The sequence below is a fragment of the Microtus pennsylvanicus genome, chromosome 7 (assembly GCF_037038515.1).
Source record: "Microtus pennsylvanicus isolate mMicPen1 chromosome 7, mMicPen1.hap1, whole genome shotgun sequence".
Lineage (NCBI taxonomy): Eukaryota > Metazoa > Chordata > Mammalia > Rodentia > Cricetidae > Microtus > Microtus pennsylvanicus.
Window position 1 is genome coordinate 108,532,362 of NC_134585.1, and position 19,694 is coordinate 108,552,055.

A 19,694-nucleotide genomic window follows, 5' to 3' on the forward strand; every position below is an offset into this window, starting at 1 on the left:
GCAGACAGGAACAACAGTTGTCAGAGTTGGTGGTCCCAAAAGTCTTAACTGAATGAGGTTTTCCTCCATCAGAGAATTATTCATCTGGTGGGCTGATGTCTGAATTATCCATTGCTGTCTGCTGTATTTGTGTCATGACCCACAATAACTCAGGACATCTTTCATCCCCAACTTGATTTTTAGTCATAATATTTCACCACAGCAATAGAAATCTAAATGAAGACAATGTCACTTGTTCCTTACAGAGAGTTTTGGTGTACTCACATCTGATCTGTATTTAACTTACTTTATTTCCAGATAGTTCTAAGTGTGATTTGCTGTGCACATGGGACTGAGTTAATTATCACAAGAATAGTTTTTACCAGATTGTGCTGTTGTTCTTAAATAAGCACATACAAACATGAGAGAGAGACATGCGTGTTCTGAATGCTAGGGTTTTTTTTGTTTTTTGTTTTTTTAGAAATTTAGGAAAGAGCAAGGAACTTTTAAAGAATAAAGGAGAGTGTTCTGTTCAGAATAATGAGAAAAGCTGAAAGGTCAAGTTCATGTTGCATCCCCTTATCATGGACAGAGGAGGACAAGGTCCACTTGTGATTTCTGCAAGAATTAGATTGCATTCAGGCTACACAGGAAGGCATTGTTATTATTCTCATGGCACAGGAGACAGAGCATCCACTGGCTCAGTTGTGTTCTTCTGATTTCTACTCCCACTGTCTAGTGGAGCATTTACCAGATGAAGGTCTGGAGCAGAGACCATGCAACCTGAAAAAGGGGGAAATGTTTGGTTCCTTGAACAGGAGAGTCATATATTTATTCTTGCTTATCAGGATGGGTTATGAAAAATTGGAGATCCAATATTTAATGACTATTACTGTGAATTTATAATAGAGTTGAAGTCAATAAGAGGAAAATAAAGGGAAAAAGAGTGACACACCTAATTTACAGTTCTGTTGTGTTAAAACACTGACAAAAACTATCTTCGGAGAGAAAACAGCTTATTTCAGCTTATATGCTACAATGTATCATCAAGGAAGACAAGTTAAGACAAGTTGGATGTGAATCAGAGGCCAGAAAGGAATACTATTTGCAAATTGATATTAAAGGTCTGCTTAGCTACCTCTCTTATATAACCCAGGGCCACTTGCCTAAGGATGCCTTGCCCATTTGGGACGAGTCAGCTCACATCAATCAGTAATTACCAAATTGCCACACAAACCAATTGTATGGTGGTTCTTTTTTAGTTGTGACTTCCTTTTCCTAGATATGTCTAAATCTGAACTAAGTTTAACTGTGCTTGCAAAGCAATATGAATACAATTTTAATATGGACTGCATGCTGAAGAATAGTTGAGAATATCAACTGGGAGTAGAGTAATTTTGCTACAAACCACCATGGAGAAAAGGTAGATGCAGCCTGATGAGTGAATTCAGATCAGTCAAGGCAATGAGGACTGAAGATGGCCGCTACTTTATAATTTCTTCAGGAGGGACTTGTACTCATGAGAATGCCAAGCAGAACTGCCCACCTTAGAGTCCTGAAGTGTAAGGAACATCTTTTTATGCTGGATGCCAGACAATAGACCTTTACTGTAAATGTTCTTATTCTGCTCATGTGCCCAGATCAGCAATATTCCTTTACAGGGTCTCATCCATCATGGCTGTTAATAGAAGCATGTATGACTTTGGAATCAGTTCATCCCTACTCACTCTCTTGCACCTCTCTAACAATGCGCAAATGACATTTCTACATCTATGACAGAATACAGCAAGTTAAAATTTCAAAGACATAGATTTTGATATCTCATTATACTCAACAGTGTTAGGAAAAATTATTGTGTCCTCAGAGTGAAGAATGGAGAAACATAAGAAGCCTGGGAAATGGAACAGGTCAAGTTCAGGCCCAGATGCACAATTAGAGCTTATACAGCATACAATACATTCATCGCACACGGTTCTTCTGGAATGTGATTGTTGTTAGGTCATGCCAGAAGCTACTGCTGTCACTCTTCATGCGAGTGACAGAATCAACAGTCCATAGTGACGGTACCTAACTATTCCTAGAGCAGTAGCTACTAACAACACATCAGAACAGAGGATCTACAACTGAAATACACACCACAGGGAGCATGGAAGTGAGCTTCCAGTGCCAACAGCTTCTCCAGAGGAAAAGTGAGTATGTTTGTGCTGTCCAGAAGAGAGATGTGAGCTATGCCTAGAGGAGTCCCTCAGATGAAGGACTTTAAGCTCTGAAAGGAACTTTCTCTTTTGGAAAGACCAGTTGAAGTTAGAATAGCATTCAATTCAATAGATTCAACATGTCGGGTGAGGGTAGACCTCTTGTCATGAAATTTACACAAATCCGTGCATCCAGCCAGCCTTCTGACATCTAAGTGGGCCAAGATCCCAAACTTCCTAGTGTAGGCATCTGAATATTTATAAAAAACCCACCTAATAGGAGTGAAACAGAATGGAAGAAGGTCTTTTGAATGCAAATATTCTGACAAGGGAATTATACCCAGATTTTGTGAAAGCCCATAAAAAAAAGGTAAAACTAAGGAGTGAATGGGGGAAGAAGAGACAGCTAGAAGAAAATGGGAAAGAAATAATAGTTTGTAGGCAGAGACTGCTCTTTTGTTTCCTGGCTGCCCAGACCCAAAATAATCACACAGAAACTATATTAATTACAATAAGTAACTGAAGTGTATTCCTATCTAGCTCTTACATCATAAATTAACCCATTTCTATCATTTTATATTTTACCACAAGGCTCATGGTTTACTGGTAAAGTTTCTGGTATTTGTGTCCTTCTGCTGCTACATGGCGTCTCTCTAATTCCACTTTCTTTCTCCTAGCATTCTTTCCTTTTATAGGCCAAAAGAGATTTATTCATTAACCAATAAAAATAACACATATACAAAAGAACTTCCCATACCAAGAGTTTGGTAAAGGGGGAATAACATCATCTAATACTGGGAGGTGATGAAAAAGTTCTGAGACCCAAGGAGAGATGAAAGAGTGACCTGGACTTTACTGCTCAGCAAGACATTCAGCTTTGCATATGCTGTGCTGTCTTGTAGTCACTGTGACTCTTTCTGGAGTTTTGTCTCAAACTGAGAGATATAAATGATCCAAGTCTTCATTCATCCCTGCAGCAACATCAAATGCTTCTTTCCCAATCTCCATCCACTATGCACAAGAATGCTGACAGATAAAAGACCATGAGGTTCCTGGCTCTACAACTTCTTAACACGTGTCTTCTAGTATTACAGCCCACACAGACACACAGAACTGCTGTTTTCACGTGAAAGAAAAAATTCTCCAAATTCACACACACTCGCGCGCGCGCGCACACACGAGGAGAGAAATAAAGACTCATGATCTGAATGCTGATTTTATTTTAGTAGTTTAGGGAAGAGCAAGGGAGCTTTGCAAAGAAAAAAGGAAACCATTCTGTTCAGAGTAATGAGAAGAGCTGAAAGGTCAAGCTCATGCCATGTCCCCTCATCACGGGTGGATTGAGGACAAGGTTCACTTGGGATATCTGCAGGGATTAGATTGCATTCAGGCCACACAAGAAGGCATCTTTGTTATTCTCTTGTCACAGAAGGCAGAGAATCCACTGGCTCAGTTGTGTTCTTCTGATTTCCACTCCCACTGTCTAGTGGAGCATTTACCAGATGAAGGTCTAGAGCAGAGACCATGCAACCTAAAAGACACAGCACAACAGGATGAGTGGAAACCTTTATTTAAAAAAAAAACTTTTCTAGAAGTGAAGTGTGGACAAGATGCACTGGAGAGGAGAGGGGTGATTATCTCATCTTCCTCACATTCGATCAGAAGATTTCTCTATCGTCAGAAGTTGAAAAGAGATGTCATATTGACCCGTGTTCTCATGTGATTGCCTGTCTTTGTATCTTCATCAATGACACCCTTTCAATTTAATATGTCTTGCTTTATAAATCATATATGACACTGTGTGCTGATGGAAGCCACGTATATAAAAGCTTCTTATCCAAAAGATCTTGTTACAAACAAAAATTAAAAGGTCATTCCGGTAAAAGAGCTAAAGTCCTCTTAATTCATTTCTGTCCTGTTTCTCCATGGAGACAGAGTGAGGCAGTGAAGATGGCCTTCACAAGGAAGCAGATACCTACAGTGAGAGTCAGTACAGTTTCTAAATGTTCCTATACATCATGAAATTTAGGAATCTTCGCACGTCCATTTGAATGCTAAGGTGATCCTGTTTCCCTTGAAGAGTCCAAGACAGTAGCAAGGAACTTTGGGTACTGGACAGCATCAGGATATTTATCCCATTGGAGATGAGCAATGGGATGAAATGGGAAGATCCTCTCCATGCAAGGTGACACACATGTCAAGAGTGCCTTTCGCTCAGTGAAGGGACATGCTTGTACTATTGCAAAACCCTGCTGTCACTTACTTGCACTGGTCACCTTGAGGGCTTCTTTTACTGTAGATGTCAGAGAGAACTTGCCCTGGTTACAGAAAGAGCCACTGAAGTCATCCATGCCAAGGGCCCAGATCATGGCACCTCCAAAATTGTTCTGCTGAAGCCACTGGGCCTGGTTCAAGAGAGAGGGTAAGAGTCATTTGGGTTCTTAATTTTGGGGCCTCTGTGCTTCCAAGGGAATGAACATACCTTGATGAGAAAGCTCCTGACATTGTCATAGCCAACCCACTCATTCCCTTGGTAGGCATAGGGCACTTCCTGAGAGCCTTCCCAGATCTGAGTGGCTCCTTTTGTGAGGAAGGTACAAACCTTTAAAAAGACAAGTGGTCAAATTCTTAAGATATTATGCTATGAAAGAAAAATATATTTTGTTAGGTATTCTTTGTGCCTCATTTTAAAATGAGTGTTATTTGTAATTAAAAACATTGAGTTACACTTTAAGTGGGGCTGAGCAGTGAGGGAAAATTCTCTACAGCTAAACTATATCAAAGGTGAATTTTATTTTTTTTATTCTTTCTTTTGTTTACATTTTGTTTTTTCCCCATTTTTTGTTTTAGGTACAGTCTATGTCTGTAGCACACAGTAAGTTTACCCTATCGCCTCTCCTGCATTTTGGCCTGAAATATGTTTACAGGTGTGAGGCATCACAGTTATCAACACAACTTTTCCCCAAACCTTGGTAAATGAACCCAGTCATTTTCACCAAGAAAAGAGCTGGATCATAGAGGAAAACTCAGCTAGTGCTATCTTCAGATGCTCATCTAAGGGTCAGATTTAAGCAATGGATTTAGAGAATCCACGTAGTAAAATACATTCTTTGCTATAACTTTCCTCTGTGCTAATGCAGATACACAGCAGTATGTGGTCTGTTACATGAAGAAATAGTATATTTGTATAATTGAAGAAGTATAAATTAAAACATTTTATAAATTTGGAAGAACATTTATTAGATCTAGTAGGAACTGGACAGAATGAACGTTCAGATTCAGCTGATTCCAATCTTCCACCCCCTGACACCTGGCTACAGCTCAGTTCTCATCCTGAAACTGAAACAGCACAGGACGGCCAACCTACAGACCTCATAATAGGCCAAGATCCCAGATTCCTGTGTGTAGGGACCTTCAGGGCCAGGGCTTGAGGTTGGGGCACCAATTCCATTGTTAGATGGGTCAGTCAGGGAGAAGGTTTGTGCATATGTTGCGAATCTAACAATAAGCTTCTCAGCTGCAGCTCCATTTTTCACCCAGTACTTCATGATGTAATCCTGAAACACAGCAGGCAATTAAAAGTCCCAGACAGTTGCTGAAGACTTGTGGCTGTATATGTTAACTTCCCAATAGCACAGATTCTGTTATTAAGATAGATTTTAGAGGTTTTTCAAAAACATATATCTAAATTTATTGTTAATGATAACAATAAAACCAGTAATTTGAGAAGCTTTGTATGCTTCTAGCTATTTCTCATCATTAATTTACTCATCATTTAGATTGTCTCTAGTGCAGTCTGCATTGCATCTTTTTAGGGACTTACCATATTCAGGAAGGCATTTTTGTCAATGTCAGTTGGGGATTTGTACAGAGGACTGTTTTCTCCGGTGTATCCCTCCTTATAGTCATGAAGATTGTAGGTCATGACCAGGATGTAGTCCAAGAACCTTGAGGGAAAGAACTCATAAATCATTTCTGACAGACACTTGCCACACTCATTCATGAAAATACACAATATTCAAAACCTGTACCCAAAGCATTGGAGCAACAAGACCCCTACGTGTCCTCTGACTCAATTCCAAGGGGTGAAGAAAGAGTAAGAGGGATCACTTACTGGGATAGCTGGGGTATCTCATAGGCAGACTCAATGGTGGAAATGATACCAGCTACTGTAGCAGTGACCATCAGCCTTGGCTTCTTGCTTTCCAGGGATTCTTGCTGAAAGGCTTCATACATTTCCTATAGAACCTTTATGTATACTTCACATTCATTTTGCCTATTTAAATATATTATATGTATATATAATTATATAATAATTAATTAAATGATTTAAATATTTTGTTTCACCTTACCATGATACCATATAGATAAACTCATGACAGATAATATTCAGCAATTTAAAAGATTTCTAATAAACATGGATATTAGAAAATATTACTATGCCTCATCTCAGTTTATTATTCAGTAATCCAAAATCTAGTTCCCAGGTTTCTTGTTAGATTATCCACAACCATCACTACACTGAGAGCTTTGCAGGCTTTCCACACAGCAAGGTTTTCATGGTGAAGAAAATTATTTGCATTTTTCCAGTATCTGGACTATGCCACAAGACCAAGATTTTATGGAATAAAATGTAGACTGAAAGTAATGCAAAGAGGAAGTTGATAAAGACTGAGTTACAAATACAATTCAGTTCCAGAGGAAATCAACATGTATTAAGGTCAGCTCTAATAAAGAAATATTTTGGTATGTAAATCTTTTTCTAACAAAATGTCTACAGACACTGCCATGTAGATCAGTGGTCGTTTTGGGTAAGACATTTACTGGACAGATATACCAAATAAAACTAGACATACTGGAAAATATTAAACTCAAATGTTGTATTATATGTGCACTGATTTTTATTGTTCCAAGGTAAAATCTAGTGCCAGGGACTAGGAATCATAATTATGCCTGGAGGCATATTTCCCTTGAAAATAGTGTAGTATATCTGATGAAGAGAGGTAATAAAGCAAAGTATAGTTGACTTATTGTCTTATGCTGAGACTCTTCAGAATGGTTGAGGATCTGGTATTGGGGGTATGAAAAAGAATATGTCCCTGGAAAAAGATCCCAGTGGTATAACAATCTGAGGGGGGGGAAGGAAGAATAAAAAAGTAAGTCTAGAGAGTAAAGTTTCTGATTTGCAAGTGGATAGATGTCCAAATCATCTGTAATCTTGGACTTCACACTATTTACTCATTTTGCTTCCTACTCACCTACTGGTTATATCAGTAGGTAGATGTTAACATCACTAAAGTGGATTATCTAGGGTTCTTCATGAACTCTTAGTTACTATCCAAACAAGACATTTTGGGCTCCTGGATTTATGGATATTCATCAATTCTTGTTCAAATCTCTTTGTCTGTGTTTACCATCTTACCAAATATTGTAAGGGTCAAATGGTCAAACCAGAAACATGGGGTTCTCTGTTTCTTCACAAAGTGTTCCCCAAGTCGGATAGACACTGACTGTTATATATTTGTGTACCTAACATTCAACCTCAGCTTCCAAGCTTTGCACTTTTTTCTGTCCTTCAGGGTTAATGTCCAAATACTCACCCTAATGTACACATGTTGGTACACATCTTCACTCTCCATAATCTTTCAAACAATTCCACAGTATGGAAAATGAATTCCAAACACTTGGACACACACAAAGTGCCCCCTGATCAGATGCTAGCCATTTTTGCAAACTTACCTTCTACCCCAGTCTTTGTTCATGTAGATCCCTATACGTCATCCTCTCCTGATCTAAGTGGATAGTCCCTGCATTTGTCAAGACTGAAATAAGGCACCAACATGGGAAGTTCTTTCTCTTCCTGTCATATCACAGAATTAGGTAAATACCAGATACTGAAATTTTGCTCTATAGGAACCTTTATCACATCAGTTATTTCAATAAGCTTGGAATTGTGGCTATAGTTTCAAGATTCCACCTCAGATATACATTCCCCATATCTAACTATACTCAGTCATCTCAGTTTTGACATAGTTCCAATATTTTCCATATGCCTTGCTCATTGACAACAAACAGTCTCATAAAATTGTTTCATGCATTGAAATCTGCTCTAAGATTGCACTGATAGTTATAACATTCAGTATCTTTGGGCTCTTGGATGAGTCAGTTTTACACTTTCTCTACTCTAGGTAGTTGTTTGTGAAATAAAGACTCATACTTAGGGTACCTATTTGACAGGTAATGTGGAGATGAATCTTGATTGTTGAAAAGCACACAGAGCAATGCCTAACATATAGCTTGCTGCAGTAAGGTATAGTTATACCTAAGGATCTTGGTAATCTTAATATTCTCAACTCCAAACTCTTATTAGAATTTTCTCTGCAACCCTCCTTAGAAAGAACAGAATTTGGAACTGTGTGGTGGTGGTGCATGCCTTTAATCCCAGCACTCCAGATCTCTGTGAGTTCAAAGTCAACCTGGTCTACAAGAGCTAGTTCCAGGACAGGGACCAAAGCTACAGAGAAACCCTGTCTCAAAAAAAAAAGAAACAAAGAAGTATAGATATTGTATCTTTTAGGCTCAACCCACTTTTACCTTCTACTCACCTGTACCAGGACAGTAAAGAGATGCTTGTCCTTAGCAGGGCTCCCAGAAGACCCAGGATATCTCCAGTCTAGGTTCAGCCCATCAAATCCATACTGGCGCAGAAAGACCATAACTGAATTGATGAAAATCTTGCGGAACTCAGGAGTGGACACCATGTATGAGAAACTGAGGCACACATACAAAAAAGCGTAAGACCATAATATAGGCACATTGGAATTAAACCCATTAATAACTCAATTTCTGCCTTTAAACACCTCCTGTGGCCTTTCTGGTTTTCACCCTGCCTCCTTCCACAATTGTGCCTCTTCTCAGACATAGTACCTCAGCACAGTTTCCTTGCCTATACTCTAATAATTTCCAAATTGCCTGTGGTATTTTCACCAAGCAGATATCTGAACTAACCAGGTTTTCATCAAATGCCTTCCAAATACAGGGACACTAAAGAAGTCTTCTTATTCATAAGCTTCCCTTTCTTACCTCTTCTCCAGAAGACAAAAAGAAAAGAAAAGAAAAGAAAAGAAAAGAAAAGAAAGACAATGGTCACATTTCTGTTCATGACAGTTTTAAGAACAGGCTGATTGGAAGGCACTAACTCACAGGTCAGAGGATGCTATCCATTTGCATAATTTCAAACTTAAATACATGAAAGCCAGAGTAGCCTTTCCAATATCTTCCACTTACTATTTAGTCTCTAGTGAAAGATTTAATTGAATTTCAAATCTTATGAAATGACATCCTTAATACCCATGCTAATATAATGAAGTAACAGAACACATATAGAACTGAGCTGGCTTGCTTTCAAAGTAATTGGGCCAGAGACTCTGAACATATCACTTACGGGGCAGTTCCAGTATCGCTGCCTCCAACAGCCAAGAGAGTTATCAGTTCATTGTTCCTTTAAGGTAAAGGTTAAAGATGAGAAATTGCATAGTCTGTGGATTTCTCTTTTTAAAATAGTATTATTATCTATAATATGGCTCCTGTAATTCAGTGCTATCTAACCTAACCCAACATATTATAGGTCAATTGTATTATATGACTGAAATATGAGTATGTGTGTATGTGTCTGAAACATGATCCAAACTCCTTGATATGTACTTCAGTTTTCAATCGTATTTTCTGGAAATAGTAAATAACAAGTATTTATCTTCTTATAACAGAAAAGTAATATTAACTCCTATTTTACTGTTCCACAGCTAATTTTGTTAATTTTCAAATACTGTACACCACAGTAATGTGAAATGTTATCTAATTCCTTGTTATCTCACTCTTGGCTCCCGAACCAGAAGGGCAAGTATCATTTGCTGCTGGACTGCTTGAAATAATGTCTTTCCACATGCATAACAAGGAAGTTGCACTTCCGAGTCACACCATATGCAAAAACAACTTAAAACAGAAAGAAAGGCATAGATAAAAGCTTTGACTTCATCAAATAATTGCAAGAAAGCCATGGAAAGTTCTGTAGTAGTGACTGTGTGATTTTCACAATATGAAATCAAAACAAAGGCAACAAATCAAAAATGAACAGTGCAATTGAATCTGCAAGGCAAGGGAGAAAATTGGAAGCAACATAATAAACACTGAAGTTTGGAATGGAAGAAAAGATTTGTAAACTATACATATAATAAAAATCAATATAAAATGATGTGAGGAACATTCAGTATTCAATTTAGAATAGGAAAGGCAGTCCCCTTGCATCTACCATCTGTAAACTCTTATCCTTTTCAGTTTTCTGGAGCTACAGTTCGCATTCAAAGATCAGGACAGACACAGTCAGGGAGACCTTCAACACCAAAAACCTATAAACTTCCCTTTCTCCTATAGCTCACTTGAACTGCCTTTCCAGAGACAGGCAAGACTGAGTAAGTCTACCCCTACAAATTCCATGTCTGTAAGCAATTTTTGATGTGTGGACCTAGCCAATGCCTTTGTCTTTATATTTTAATTGATTGGTTACAACTATTGACACTGTAGACACCAAACAGATCATTCTTCCCTTCTCTGACCTGTTTTTCAGGGTACGTAAAGTTTGGTAGTCAGTCAAGTCACTGTTTCTTCCTTGGGTGATCCTGTTGTTCTGAATCTTTGCAAAGGCATAGATGAGGTGAGAACACAGGCAGGGGTCAATATCACCAACACTGAAACTGCCCAGTCCTGGCCTGTCCTGGGCCGCATTGTTGTAGTAGCACATCAGCTGGTAGGAAGAACCTGTGGGATGTGAAGAGTAAGAAGTACAGTATGCGGCAAGTGACAGTGGGGTCTGCTGACTTTTGTTCCTTCCTCTTTCCCCTACTGTATTTCAGGTACCTTTTATCTCCGAGAACCGGGTTGTGTGAAGACTCTTGAGCATGAGTCCAGGGTTTCTAACTCATGCACCAGGCACTCACTGAATTTTGTTATTTAGAGTTGGTAGAGGTCTGTGTTCAGAGCTTACATGAACATAGGAGCTCAGTAAGAATTCATGCTCACCATTCCCGAGAAGCTCTACAGTTACCAGTTCCTTAACACTCAGAGGGAAACACTGCTGAGGACAACACAGATGGCTGAACTAAGAGTCATTCCTTGATGATAACCCATCCCTTTCCCTGGGTGATTTATCTCCTCACACTGTTTTACAAGTGCACTAATATGATGGTATAATTTTAAAAGCATACAAAATAAGCAGACATGTGCTGTAAAAATAAATTAGATAATCTGAGGCCTAGGGGAGTAAAAGGCTTTGTCAACAAAATGAGGTGACATCACTAACTTACCCAGCTGGGCATTCAGCAGAAGTGCCAGACCTAGAGAGAGAGAACAAATGTTTACTCAGAGGCAGCAGTTGGTATCCTTAGGAGCTCTGAGAAATCTGGGCAATCCTACCAGAAGTAGATTGATATTATACAGATGAAACTTCACATATGTACAAGGGTGGCCTTTTTAATTAACAAACATTTATTTCCCTCTACTCTTTATGAATTCATAAAACACACAAATACGTCCCTGTTCCTTCTTCTGTGTCATAATTGAGGATTATTTTCAGAAATCAACTGTCTATACTAGCAACATGCACTAAAATTTCTTTTTTTTTTGCACTAAAATTTCTACAAATTGGTTCTCCTCTGTGACTCAGTATTCAGAAATACCTGATCTTCCAGAGCCAGACTGATCCCAGACTTCCAACACCTGAGGTATACTCAAACAGAAAACAATACAACCTGGAATTATGGTAATCATCTCTGATGATTCTTTCCCACAGATAAGATTATATGAAGAGCCATATACCTATTGTGGGCTTCAAAAAAACAATCCTTGGATTTTCATTAATGTATTTTATCTTTTGTTTTGATTTTTGGTTTTCAACTGGCAATCTCACTATTAGCCCAGACTTTCTTTCAACATTGAACTTCCTAACTGTGCTTCTTGACAGATAAGATGGCAGGCATCCATCATAACCATGCTAAAAGACGACTTGTGCTCTAAATCACTTCCAAGTTGAGCTTAGGATCATTTGAATATATTCCGCATTTTAACAAATTTTGTAAACAAATTTAGAGCAACAGGTAGATTTTCAATGACATGGCACAAACAACTACTAACACAATCTCTTTGAATGACTCCATTCCATAATATTGGAACTTTTACATCGTCAATGCTGCAGAATATTTAAGGACAAATGAGAAAAACGCTTTGCAATGTAAGGAGCAAAGAACACATGGCTAGCTCTAGCTCCTCCCACCCATTTTCATCTCTGTAGAACTCTACTTTCAAGACACTAACAGATTCATAAGCACCACTCCCAAGTCAGGCAAGAGGTAAAGCAAGAGGAGCAGAGAGAATGATTAGCTACACCAAGGAGGAAAGAGCACACACATTGCAGATGAGTGAGACTTTCTGCTAGGCCATGGCATTGACATCAAAGTAGCAGAAGTGTCACAATAGCCCATGGTGAAAGAGCAGGAGAAATCTTGGTTAAATAAAAAGAGAAAAGTTAATTCATTAAAGCATAACAGAACTGAGATATGCTCCTTTGTTGTCAGATCATGTGGCAAAATAAAACCAGGCAAGCCTGAGGCTGTGTATCTGATTGCTAACTCACCTGTGACAAGAATGAGCCAGGCCATGATGCCTTCAGGACTGCCCCCAGCAGAGCCTCCGCAGCTTTTTTATACATTTGGGAGCCGGGTTATCACTGATTTTCCAGATAGAAAGTAAAAACAATGGGTTTTTGTGTGTCTAATCAGTAAATCCAGAGGACTACGTATAATCTGTCTCAGCTCCTTCAGTATCTAACCACCATCACAACCTTTCCTGCCCTTTATTGGAAAACAATGCCATATCTCCTTGTATTATAGTGGGTAAAATAGCCCTAGAAAACACGCATTCATTCAGCAACTTCAGGATAGGGGTCTGCCACATAACACCTGCTCAAATATCACATTAAAGTTTTGTGGTGCCAGTATTTCATATCTGGCATCAAATCTCATTATTTTTAATAATTAATTTTGTATTTAGTTTACATCTGACTAAAGTTTTCCCTCTCTCCTCTCCTCCTGTTTCTTTCCCCACCTCCCCTTTGCACCCTCATCCACCCCTCCTCTGTTTCTGTATAGAAAGGGGCAAACCTCCCTTGGATGTTAACAAAGTATGGTATAATCAAGTTGAAGTAGAACTAAGCTCCTTCCTTTGTATTAAGGCTGGGTGATGCAACCCAGTAAGAGGAATAAGTTTCCAAAGGCAAGTTCAAGAATTAGGGACAGGCCCTAGTCCCACTGTTAGGAGTCTCACAAGTAGATCAATCTATACAACAGTCACACAAATGTAGAGGGCCTAGGTTGGTCCCATTCAGGCACCTAGATGTTGGTCCCAAATTAGTGAGCTTCTATGAGCCGCTTCCATACAATCCTTCCTCTATGTCTTCAAAGACAAACATATCGTGTTTGTCTTTCTGGGTCTAGGTTACCTCATTTGGGATGATATTTTCTAGTTTCATCCATTTGCTTACAAATTCGATAATGTCATTGTATTTTAGAGCTGAGTAAATGTAACATATTCTCTTTATCCATTCTGTAGTTGAGGGGGATCTAGGTTTTGTTCCAGGTTCTTGCTATTACAAATAAAACTGATATGATCATATCTGAGCTAGTGACCCTGTGGTAATGATTGGGCAGCCTTTGGGAATATTCCCAGGGTTTCCATAGTGAGGTCTTGAAGTAGATTGATTCCTAGTTTTCTGAGAAACTGCCATATCAGCCTCCAAAGTGGCTGTATGAGTTACACTCCCATCATATCACATTATTGTTGAAAGGCAAACAAAACAATTCTGTGGAAGTTATTAGATATTTTTAACATTATTTTTCTTCCTGAAATGATTGCCAGGGAATTCTTAAGTGTCCTCTTGACAAAACAACAGAGGAAACTCTGAGAATCATAAGAAGATGTTTTTAAAACACACACTCCACTAGATTAGAAATTTACAAGAAATGAGTAATTTTGTTATAACTTTCTTTTTAAATTATTTTTATATCTTTTGTATCATGACTCCCAATCCCACCTATATCCCTCCTACCCCTGAAATAAAACAAAATTAAGTTAAATACTTCCTTACCTCAAGAGGAAAGAACCAAGGCATAGTCACAATCTGAACAAAGCAAAACCAAATTCCAATTGTATAAATAATTAAATGTCCCATGTCTGGAACACACATAGGAACATATTACATGAAGAGTGACAAACCCTGGGACAAATAGCTCTACATGGGATGTCTCCATCAAATCCCTCCAGTCATGGGCAGGGAAGAGCAGGTAGAAGCAATGTAAGAGCCAAGGGAGATATAGGACGCCAGGAGACCATGACCCTCTCAGTCAACTGAGCAAGGCTCATGTGAACTCACAGAAACTGAAGCAGCAAGCACAGGCACTCCATAAGTTTGTTACATATATATTACAGAATTCTATCTAGTATTTTGATGGAATTCCAAGTATATGAACCTGTGGGTCTTGAATCTTCTCTTAGACTCTTTAGGCTCTTAGGCTCTCTTAGGGTTCATTGGATCAATATACATTATACAAAATTTTCTAAGGACTACTAACAATAAAACGAAATAAAGAAATTATTTGATTAAAAAATAAAAGAATTGAATAAAATAGAAAATTTATGTGTGAGGCATAAACATTCACTTGTAATGGAAATAAATTTGTTGAGGAGAAGACAGAACTCCAAAGAGCATGCCCCTTGATGTTCTACTGGCACATTCTCAACCGATACAACCAGGCCACAAGAGCTTAGCTCCTAAGTCACAGGCTCTGTGTGGAACCTGGGTGTTACTTACCTGCTTTTACTCCAGAATTATGCCATTAACTAATACAAGGAACTTGGGCCACAGGCTAAAAAGGAATTTCCAAAGTAAACAGATACCTATATTCTCAAAAACCATAAAATTTGTACCCCTACCCTGACTCTAGCACTTTGGAGCCCTACAGAAGTCATCTTGGATTCAGGAGAAGAGGAAATATATACAAGAGAATGTTGGAATAGAGGGAAAGTAGTCTTCCCTAACTCTACTTACTTATAGAAACACATTCAGTGTCTCCATCCCATTTTGTGAGCCATTGGATATGAGAACTGATGCTTCTGGTTATTAGCAGTGAGTGGGACAAGATAACACCTTTTACTGCAGTTCTTCAGCTGAATTATTGAAGGTTATGGACAGTAAGAACACAGCAACTTGCACAGACTACTAACTGGCTATCAGGCATTTATTTATTAAAGGATGTGATCCATATTGCAAAAATTTTAACTTAAAAGGGATACTGGTGTTTTGAATTATGCAACATAGCCGGAGAAAGGAGATGTGTAAGGATGCAAAGAAGCCTTAAAGGAACGGGGAAACAGTCTCAAGGATAGAACACCAAGCAAGCTTTCAGAAGCATGCATTGACTGTTATATAAAAGCTATTTTTAGAGTGCAACAAGTTCCTCATACCAGAGCCCCTGATCTAATCTGTGTTTGCTGAAGGAACACATCACCTCTGCAATCTCAACTGCTCTTGTACACTGTTTACAGTGTTCAATGGTGTGAGACTTCCTGGTTTGCCAAGAATATACTGTGACTAAGATCATGCAAAGGCTGTAAAGCTCCTGCAGAAAAACAACTCACAAAAAACAATCACTGCTTATCACAATGATTTCTCCAAAGCCTGAGTACATCTAAAACAATTGCTTCACTTTAAGGTTTATACCAGGTGTGAGTCTAATAAAAACCCATCAAAGTGGGATAAAGAAACAACTTCCAAAAGAGAGAGAAAAAAAATCTGATAGGGCCAAAAAACTTTCAGGTACTATTTGGGTAACTCTCCTCTACATGCTCTAACCTCTGTTAAGGAACCCTCTCACTCTCTGCCTCTTCTTTGTGTTCTCTTACACAATGGAGTTACCTTCCTTGTAAATTGATATAAGCAAAAAATTCCCTTGAAATAGCAGGATTATAGAATAAAAGAGGAAGCAATTCTCCATGCTTTGATCAGCGGAGAAATGGGTGGGGTCACATCAGATTAGGAGAGTAAAGTATGTGAAACAGAAACAGAGGTGCCAATTATAAAATCCAATCAGTAGATCCCACATGACATGCCAGGCAATGCTGGAAAAGAGGAGGGGAAATATTTAGAATTCCCCTTCAGACAGCAAAGTACCAGCATAGCTCTGAACACAGCTGAAGGGAGTTTAACGCTGGCAGCAAACTGGGCAGCACTATTGTCATTGGATTGTCTGCCAACAGTGTACAGACTCTCCTGACCCCTTACAACAATGACTTCTACACGTGTGCTGCTGGCAGAAACTTCATGGAAAGCTGTCCATCCGACCTTGTCTGTGAGCCTCCTGGGAAGCTTTTAGAGGCACTAAAGCCCCAGGCCTTAATGCCCTTCTTATAGATTTCCACACTTGTCTGTCTTTGCTTGAAAAATGGCCTTGTTACAATTTAGATAACAATTTAAAGTGGCCACCTAATGGCACCTTTTATCCTATATGCTATGGGAGCTTTCTAACTGGCAGCACACAGGAGGATGGAAGGAGTTTTCTTATATCCAAGCCTTTTACTATCTAAGCTCTAAGTCTAAGCCCTCTGTCCTTGCAAGTTGTTCACTGCTCACAGGTTCCTGGCTATGCTATCTGAGCTGGTAGAACCCTCCACTTCCTCTCTGGACCCAGGAAAAAAAAACACCTTTCTGACCTCAGGGGGCAGCAACTCCTGTTTCTTCAGCTCCTGATCTGGTCCCAGCTAACAAACCCCTACCTTTCCAACCCCAGCGGGCAGCTACTTCGACTTCTTCACCTCCCACTCTGGGACCCTGCTAAGGTACCCACACCTTTCCAGCCTCAGCAGACAGACACTTCCACTTCTCCTCCTGCTGCCTCCCTGCCACCTCTCCCTTTGGCTTACACCAGCGCAGGTTCCACTGCCCTCTTCAACGACTCACCACCTGACTCAGCTCCTTCAGTATCTCAACACAACATCACCTTTCTTGTCCTTTATGGGCAAAGCTATACTATTATGGTGGATAAAATTACCATAGGGAACACTCATTTACTTAACTGCCTTGAGCAGATCTTAGGGCACACAGCGCCTGTTCAAATATAGCACTTATGTTTTGTGATTTAGACACTTCATAACTAACATCCAATTCCAGTCTTACTGGAGATCAAACAGATCCTTCATAGTTGTTAGCTCTTTCTCAATCTTTTTCTTTCTGGAATTACTCCCATTAAAGTCTTAATGTCATTCTTTCTTGCTTATTGTACCACTTTCTTGATCCTCATTCAACAGCTGTTTCTAGAAATGACTCTGTGTTATGGGTTTAGATAATTTTTATAAAAACACATAGGCCATGGAAAATCTCTCCAGGCCTAAAGGCGGTCTCTAGACTTTTAAAATGTCATCTGACATATAGGAGTTTCTACAAAATGTTTTCACTTGCCAATATAGAAAGATGATTGAGAAAATGAAATGTCTCTTTTCTCAAACCGTTTACTAGTTGCAAAGTTTCTGAATTTGTGTCAAAAATTAGTTCCTCCTACTCCCTCCAAAGATGTTCTGCTCCCTTATCTTACATTAAATTTCTATATATTAAAAATACTGTACCTCTAACCCCTGACATATTTTGCTTGTTTCTGCTCAAACTGACCTGCTATTTCTCATCTCCCTCTCTAACCAATGACAATCCCTCGAGTCAATATTAGACCTTCTTATGTTTCAGTTCTGTACTCCCTTCATTCTTTTTTTCACAGTAATGCACACTGTCTGGACAGTGTATAAGATGTTGACTTGTGACAATACCCAGAACTTAACTGGTAGCAAATGAATGTTCATCATGATAGGTCTATTCCACACTGGAGCTATTGTTAGTTTAGACTGGTTTCTCCATTTAATCCATATGGAAATTGAAATGCATCCATTCCTTCTTTAATGACCAGATTTTAAAGGTTTGGTTGCCAATCACAGGACAAGGCAAAGCATCAAAGAAATGCTTTCAGGGAACATTTAACTGTACAAATAAGATCAAAAAATTCTGTAAATATTTAATGTGGCATTGGTTACAAATGCATATTTCTTTTACCTATGCTTAATTTTTCAGGCGACTGGTGTAGGAGGATCTTCTTTCTATGTGTTTCTTTCACTGGTTAAATAAAGAGACTGCCTTGCAAAAACAATCCTAACAATCATAAATCAGGGTATTTGGAAAACATTGGGATCCCACAGAATCAAAGCAATGAACATAGAAACTGCCTTTGAATTGAGAGAAATCAAGTCTTCATGAGAGGAAGGAATTAGAATTGGAAGCTAGGATAAATAAACTGCAGTATTTTCCCCAACAATGAGTTCAGATCCAATTGCAAATCAAGACGATATAGAAAATTCTCTAGTTGTGGAATACCAGAACCTATATTAGTAAAGGACAGGGAAGAAGTACGTGTGAGTCAATCAAAGAATATGGGGAAAGACTGCTAAACTTAGGACCATTTGAGTGGTAGTATGGAAACTTAATACAATAGAAGCTAACTGGAATATACACATAAATGAAGGTGATCTGAAAGAAATCACCAAATAGTAGGCAGAAGGACATTCAAAGAATGCGTGTTAGAACACAGTGGTTTAAAGGGTTTCAAGAAAATAGTGATACATGGAGGTCTAGACTGAGATGATTTGAGAGGAGACAGAGAAATTACTAATATTAAGGACCCTTTGAAAAGTTCATATGCTAACACAGTAGAGTAAAAGCTTCCTAAAAGGTATATACACATATACATATAAAAGTTAATATGGGATACCTTATAATGGAACAATGCTCCTTCTTAATAGTATAGGATAGCAAATTAAAAGTCCAATGAAAAGAAAGGGTTACCTCTTTAGAGTTCTTGGACAGTGAGGTCCCACCGAAACCCAATTGTTGCCAGTGTTTTTCTTCTACAACTTGACAGTAAGATTCTACTGATGAAGAAACTAACAGAGTCCAGAACATGAAGAAATCAATATGGTACTTACCTAGAAGCTGAATCCCTACTGGCTTTCTTTTTAAAGTACTCAAATGGGCTATGCCTACTACCAGAGGAATCATCAGTCTTACTGAACTCTGAATTTTGTAGGCAAATGGATGGAGCTAAAAAAAACATCATTTTGAGTGAGGTAACCCAGACACAGAAAGGCTATTATCACATGTACTGACTCATAAGGGATTTTTAAACATAAAGCAAAGAAAACCAGCCCACAAATCACAATCACAGAGAACCTAGACAACAATGAAGACCATAAGAGAGACATACATGGATCTAATATACATGTGAAGTAGAAAAAAACAAGATCTCCTGAGTAAATTGGGAGCATGGGGACCTTGAGAGAGTGCTGAAGGGGAGAGGAGATGTAGGGAGGGGAGCAGAGAAA

At 38.8% G+C, this 19,694-nt stretch overlaps 1 protein-coding gene across 1 annotated transcript; it reads right to left on the bottom strand.

The window, feature by feature from the left end:
• Positions 1-649: 649 nt before the first annotated feature.
• LOC142853876 (chitinase-like protein 3) lies at positions 650-12,883 on the bottom strand. The gene is made up of 11 exons (XM_075979029.1): positions 12,859-12,883; positions 11,534-11,563; positions 10,787-10,988; positions 9,619-9,675; positions 8,780-8,945; positions 6,289-6,413; positions 5,998-6,121; positions 5,546-5,731; positions 4,657-4,776; positions 4,438-4,579; positions 650-762 (listed from the first exon to the last, which is right to left on the bottom strand). Exons 1-11 carry the CDS (start codon positions 12,881-12,883, stop codon positions 650-652), a joined length of 1,290 nt encoding a protein of 429 aa, XP_075835144.1.
• Positions 12,884-19,694: the final 6,811 nt, after the last annotated feature.

Bases quoted from the DNA above. Each gene is read 5' to 3' on its own strand.
- LOC142853876 (XM_075979029.1), bottom strand. From the start codon at position 12,883: ATGGCCTGGCTCATTCTTGTCACAG. The intron at 10,989-11,533 runs GTAAGTTAGTGA...CACATCCCACAG, and splicing joins TCTGCTGAATGCCCAGCTGG to GTTCTTCCTACCAGCTGATG. The intron at 6,122-6,288 runs GTAAGTGATCCC...CTTTCCCTCAAG, and splicing joins GAGATACCCCAGCTATCCCA to GTTCTTGGACTACATCCTGG.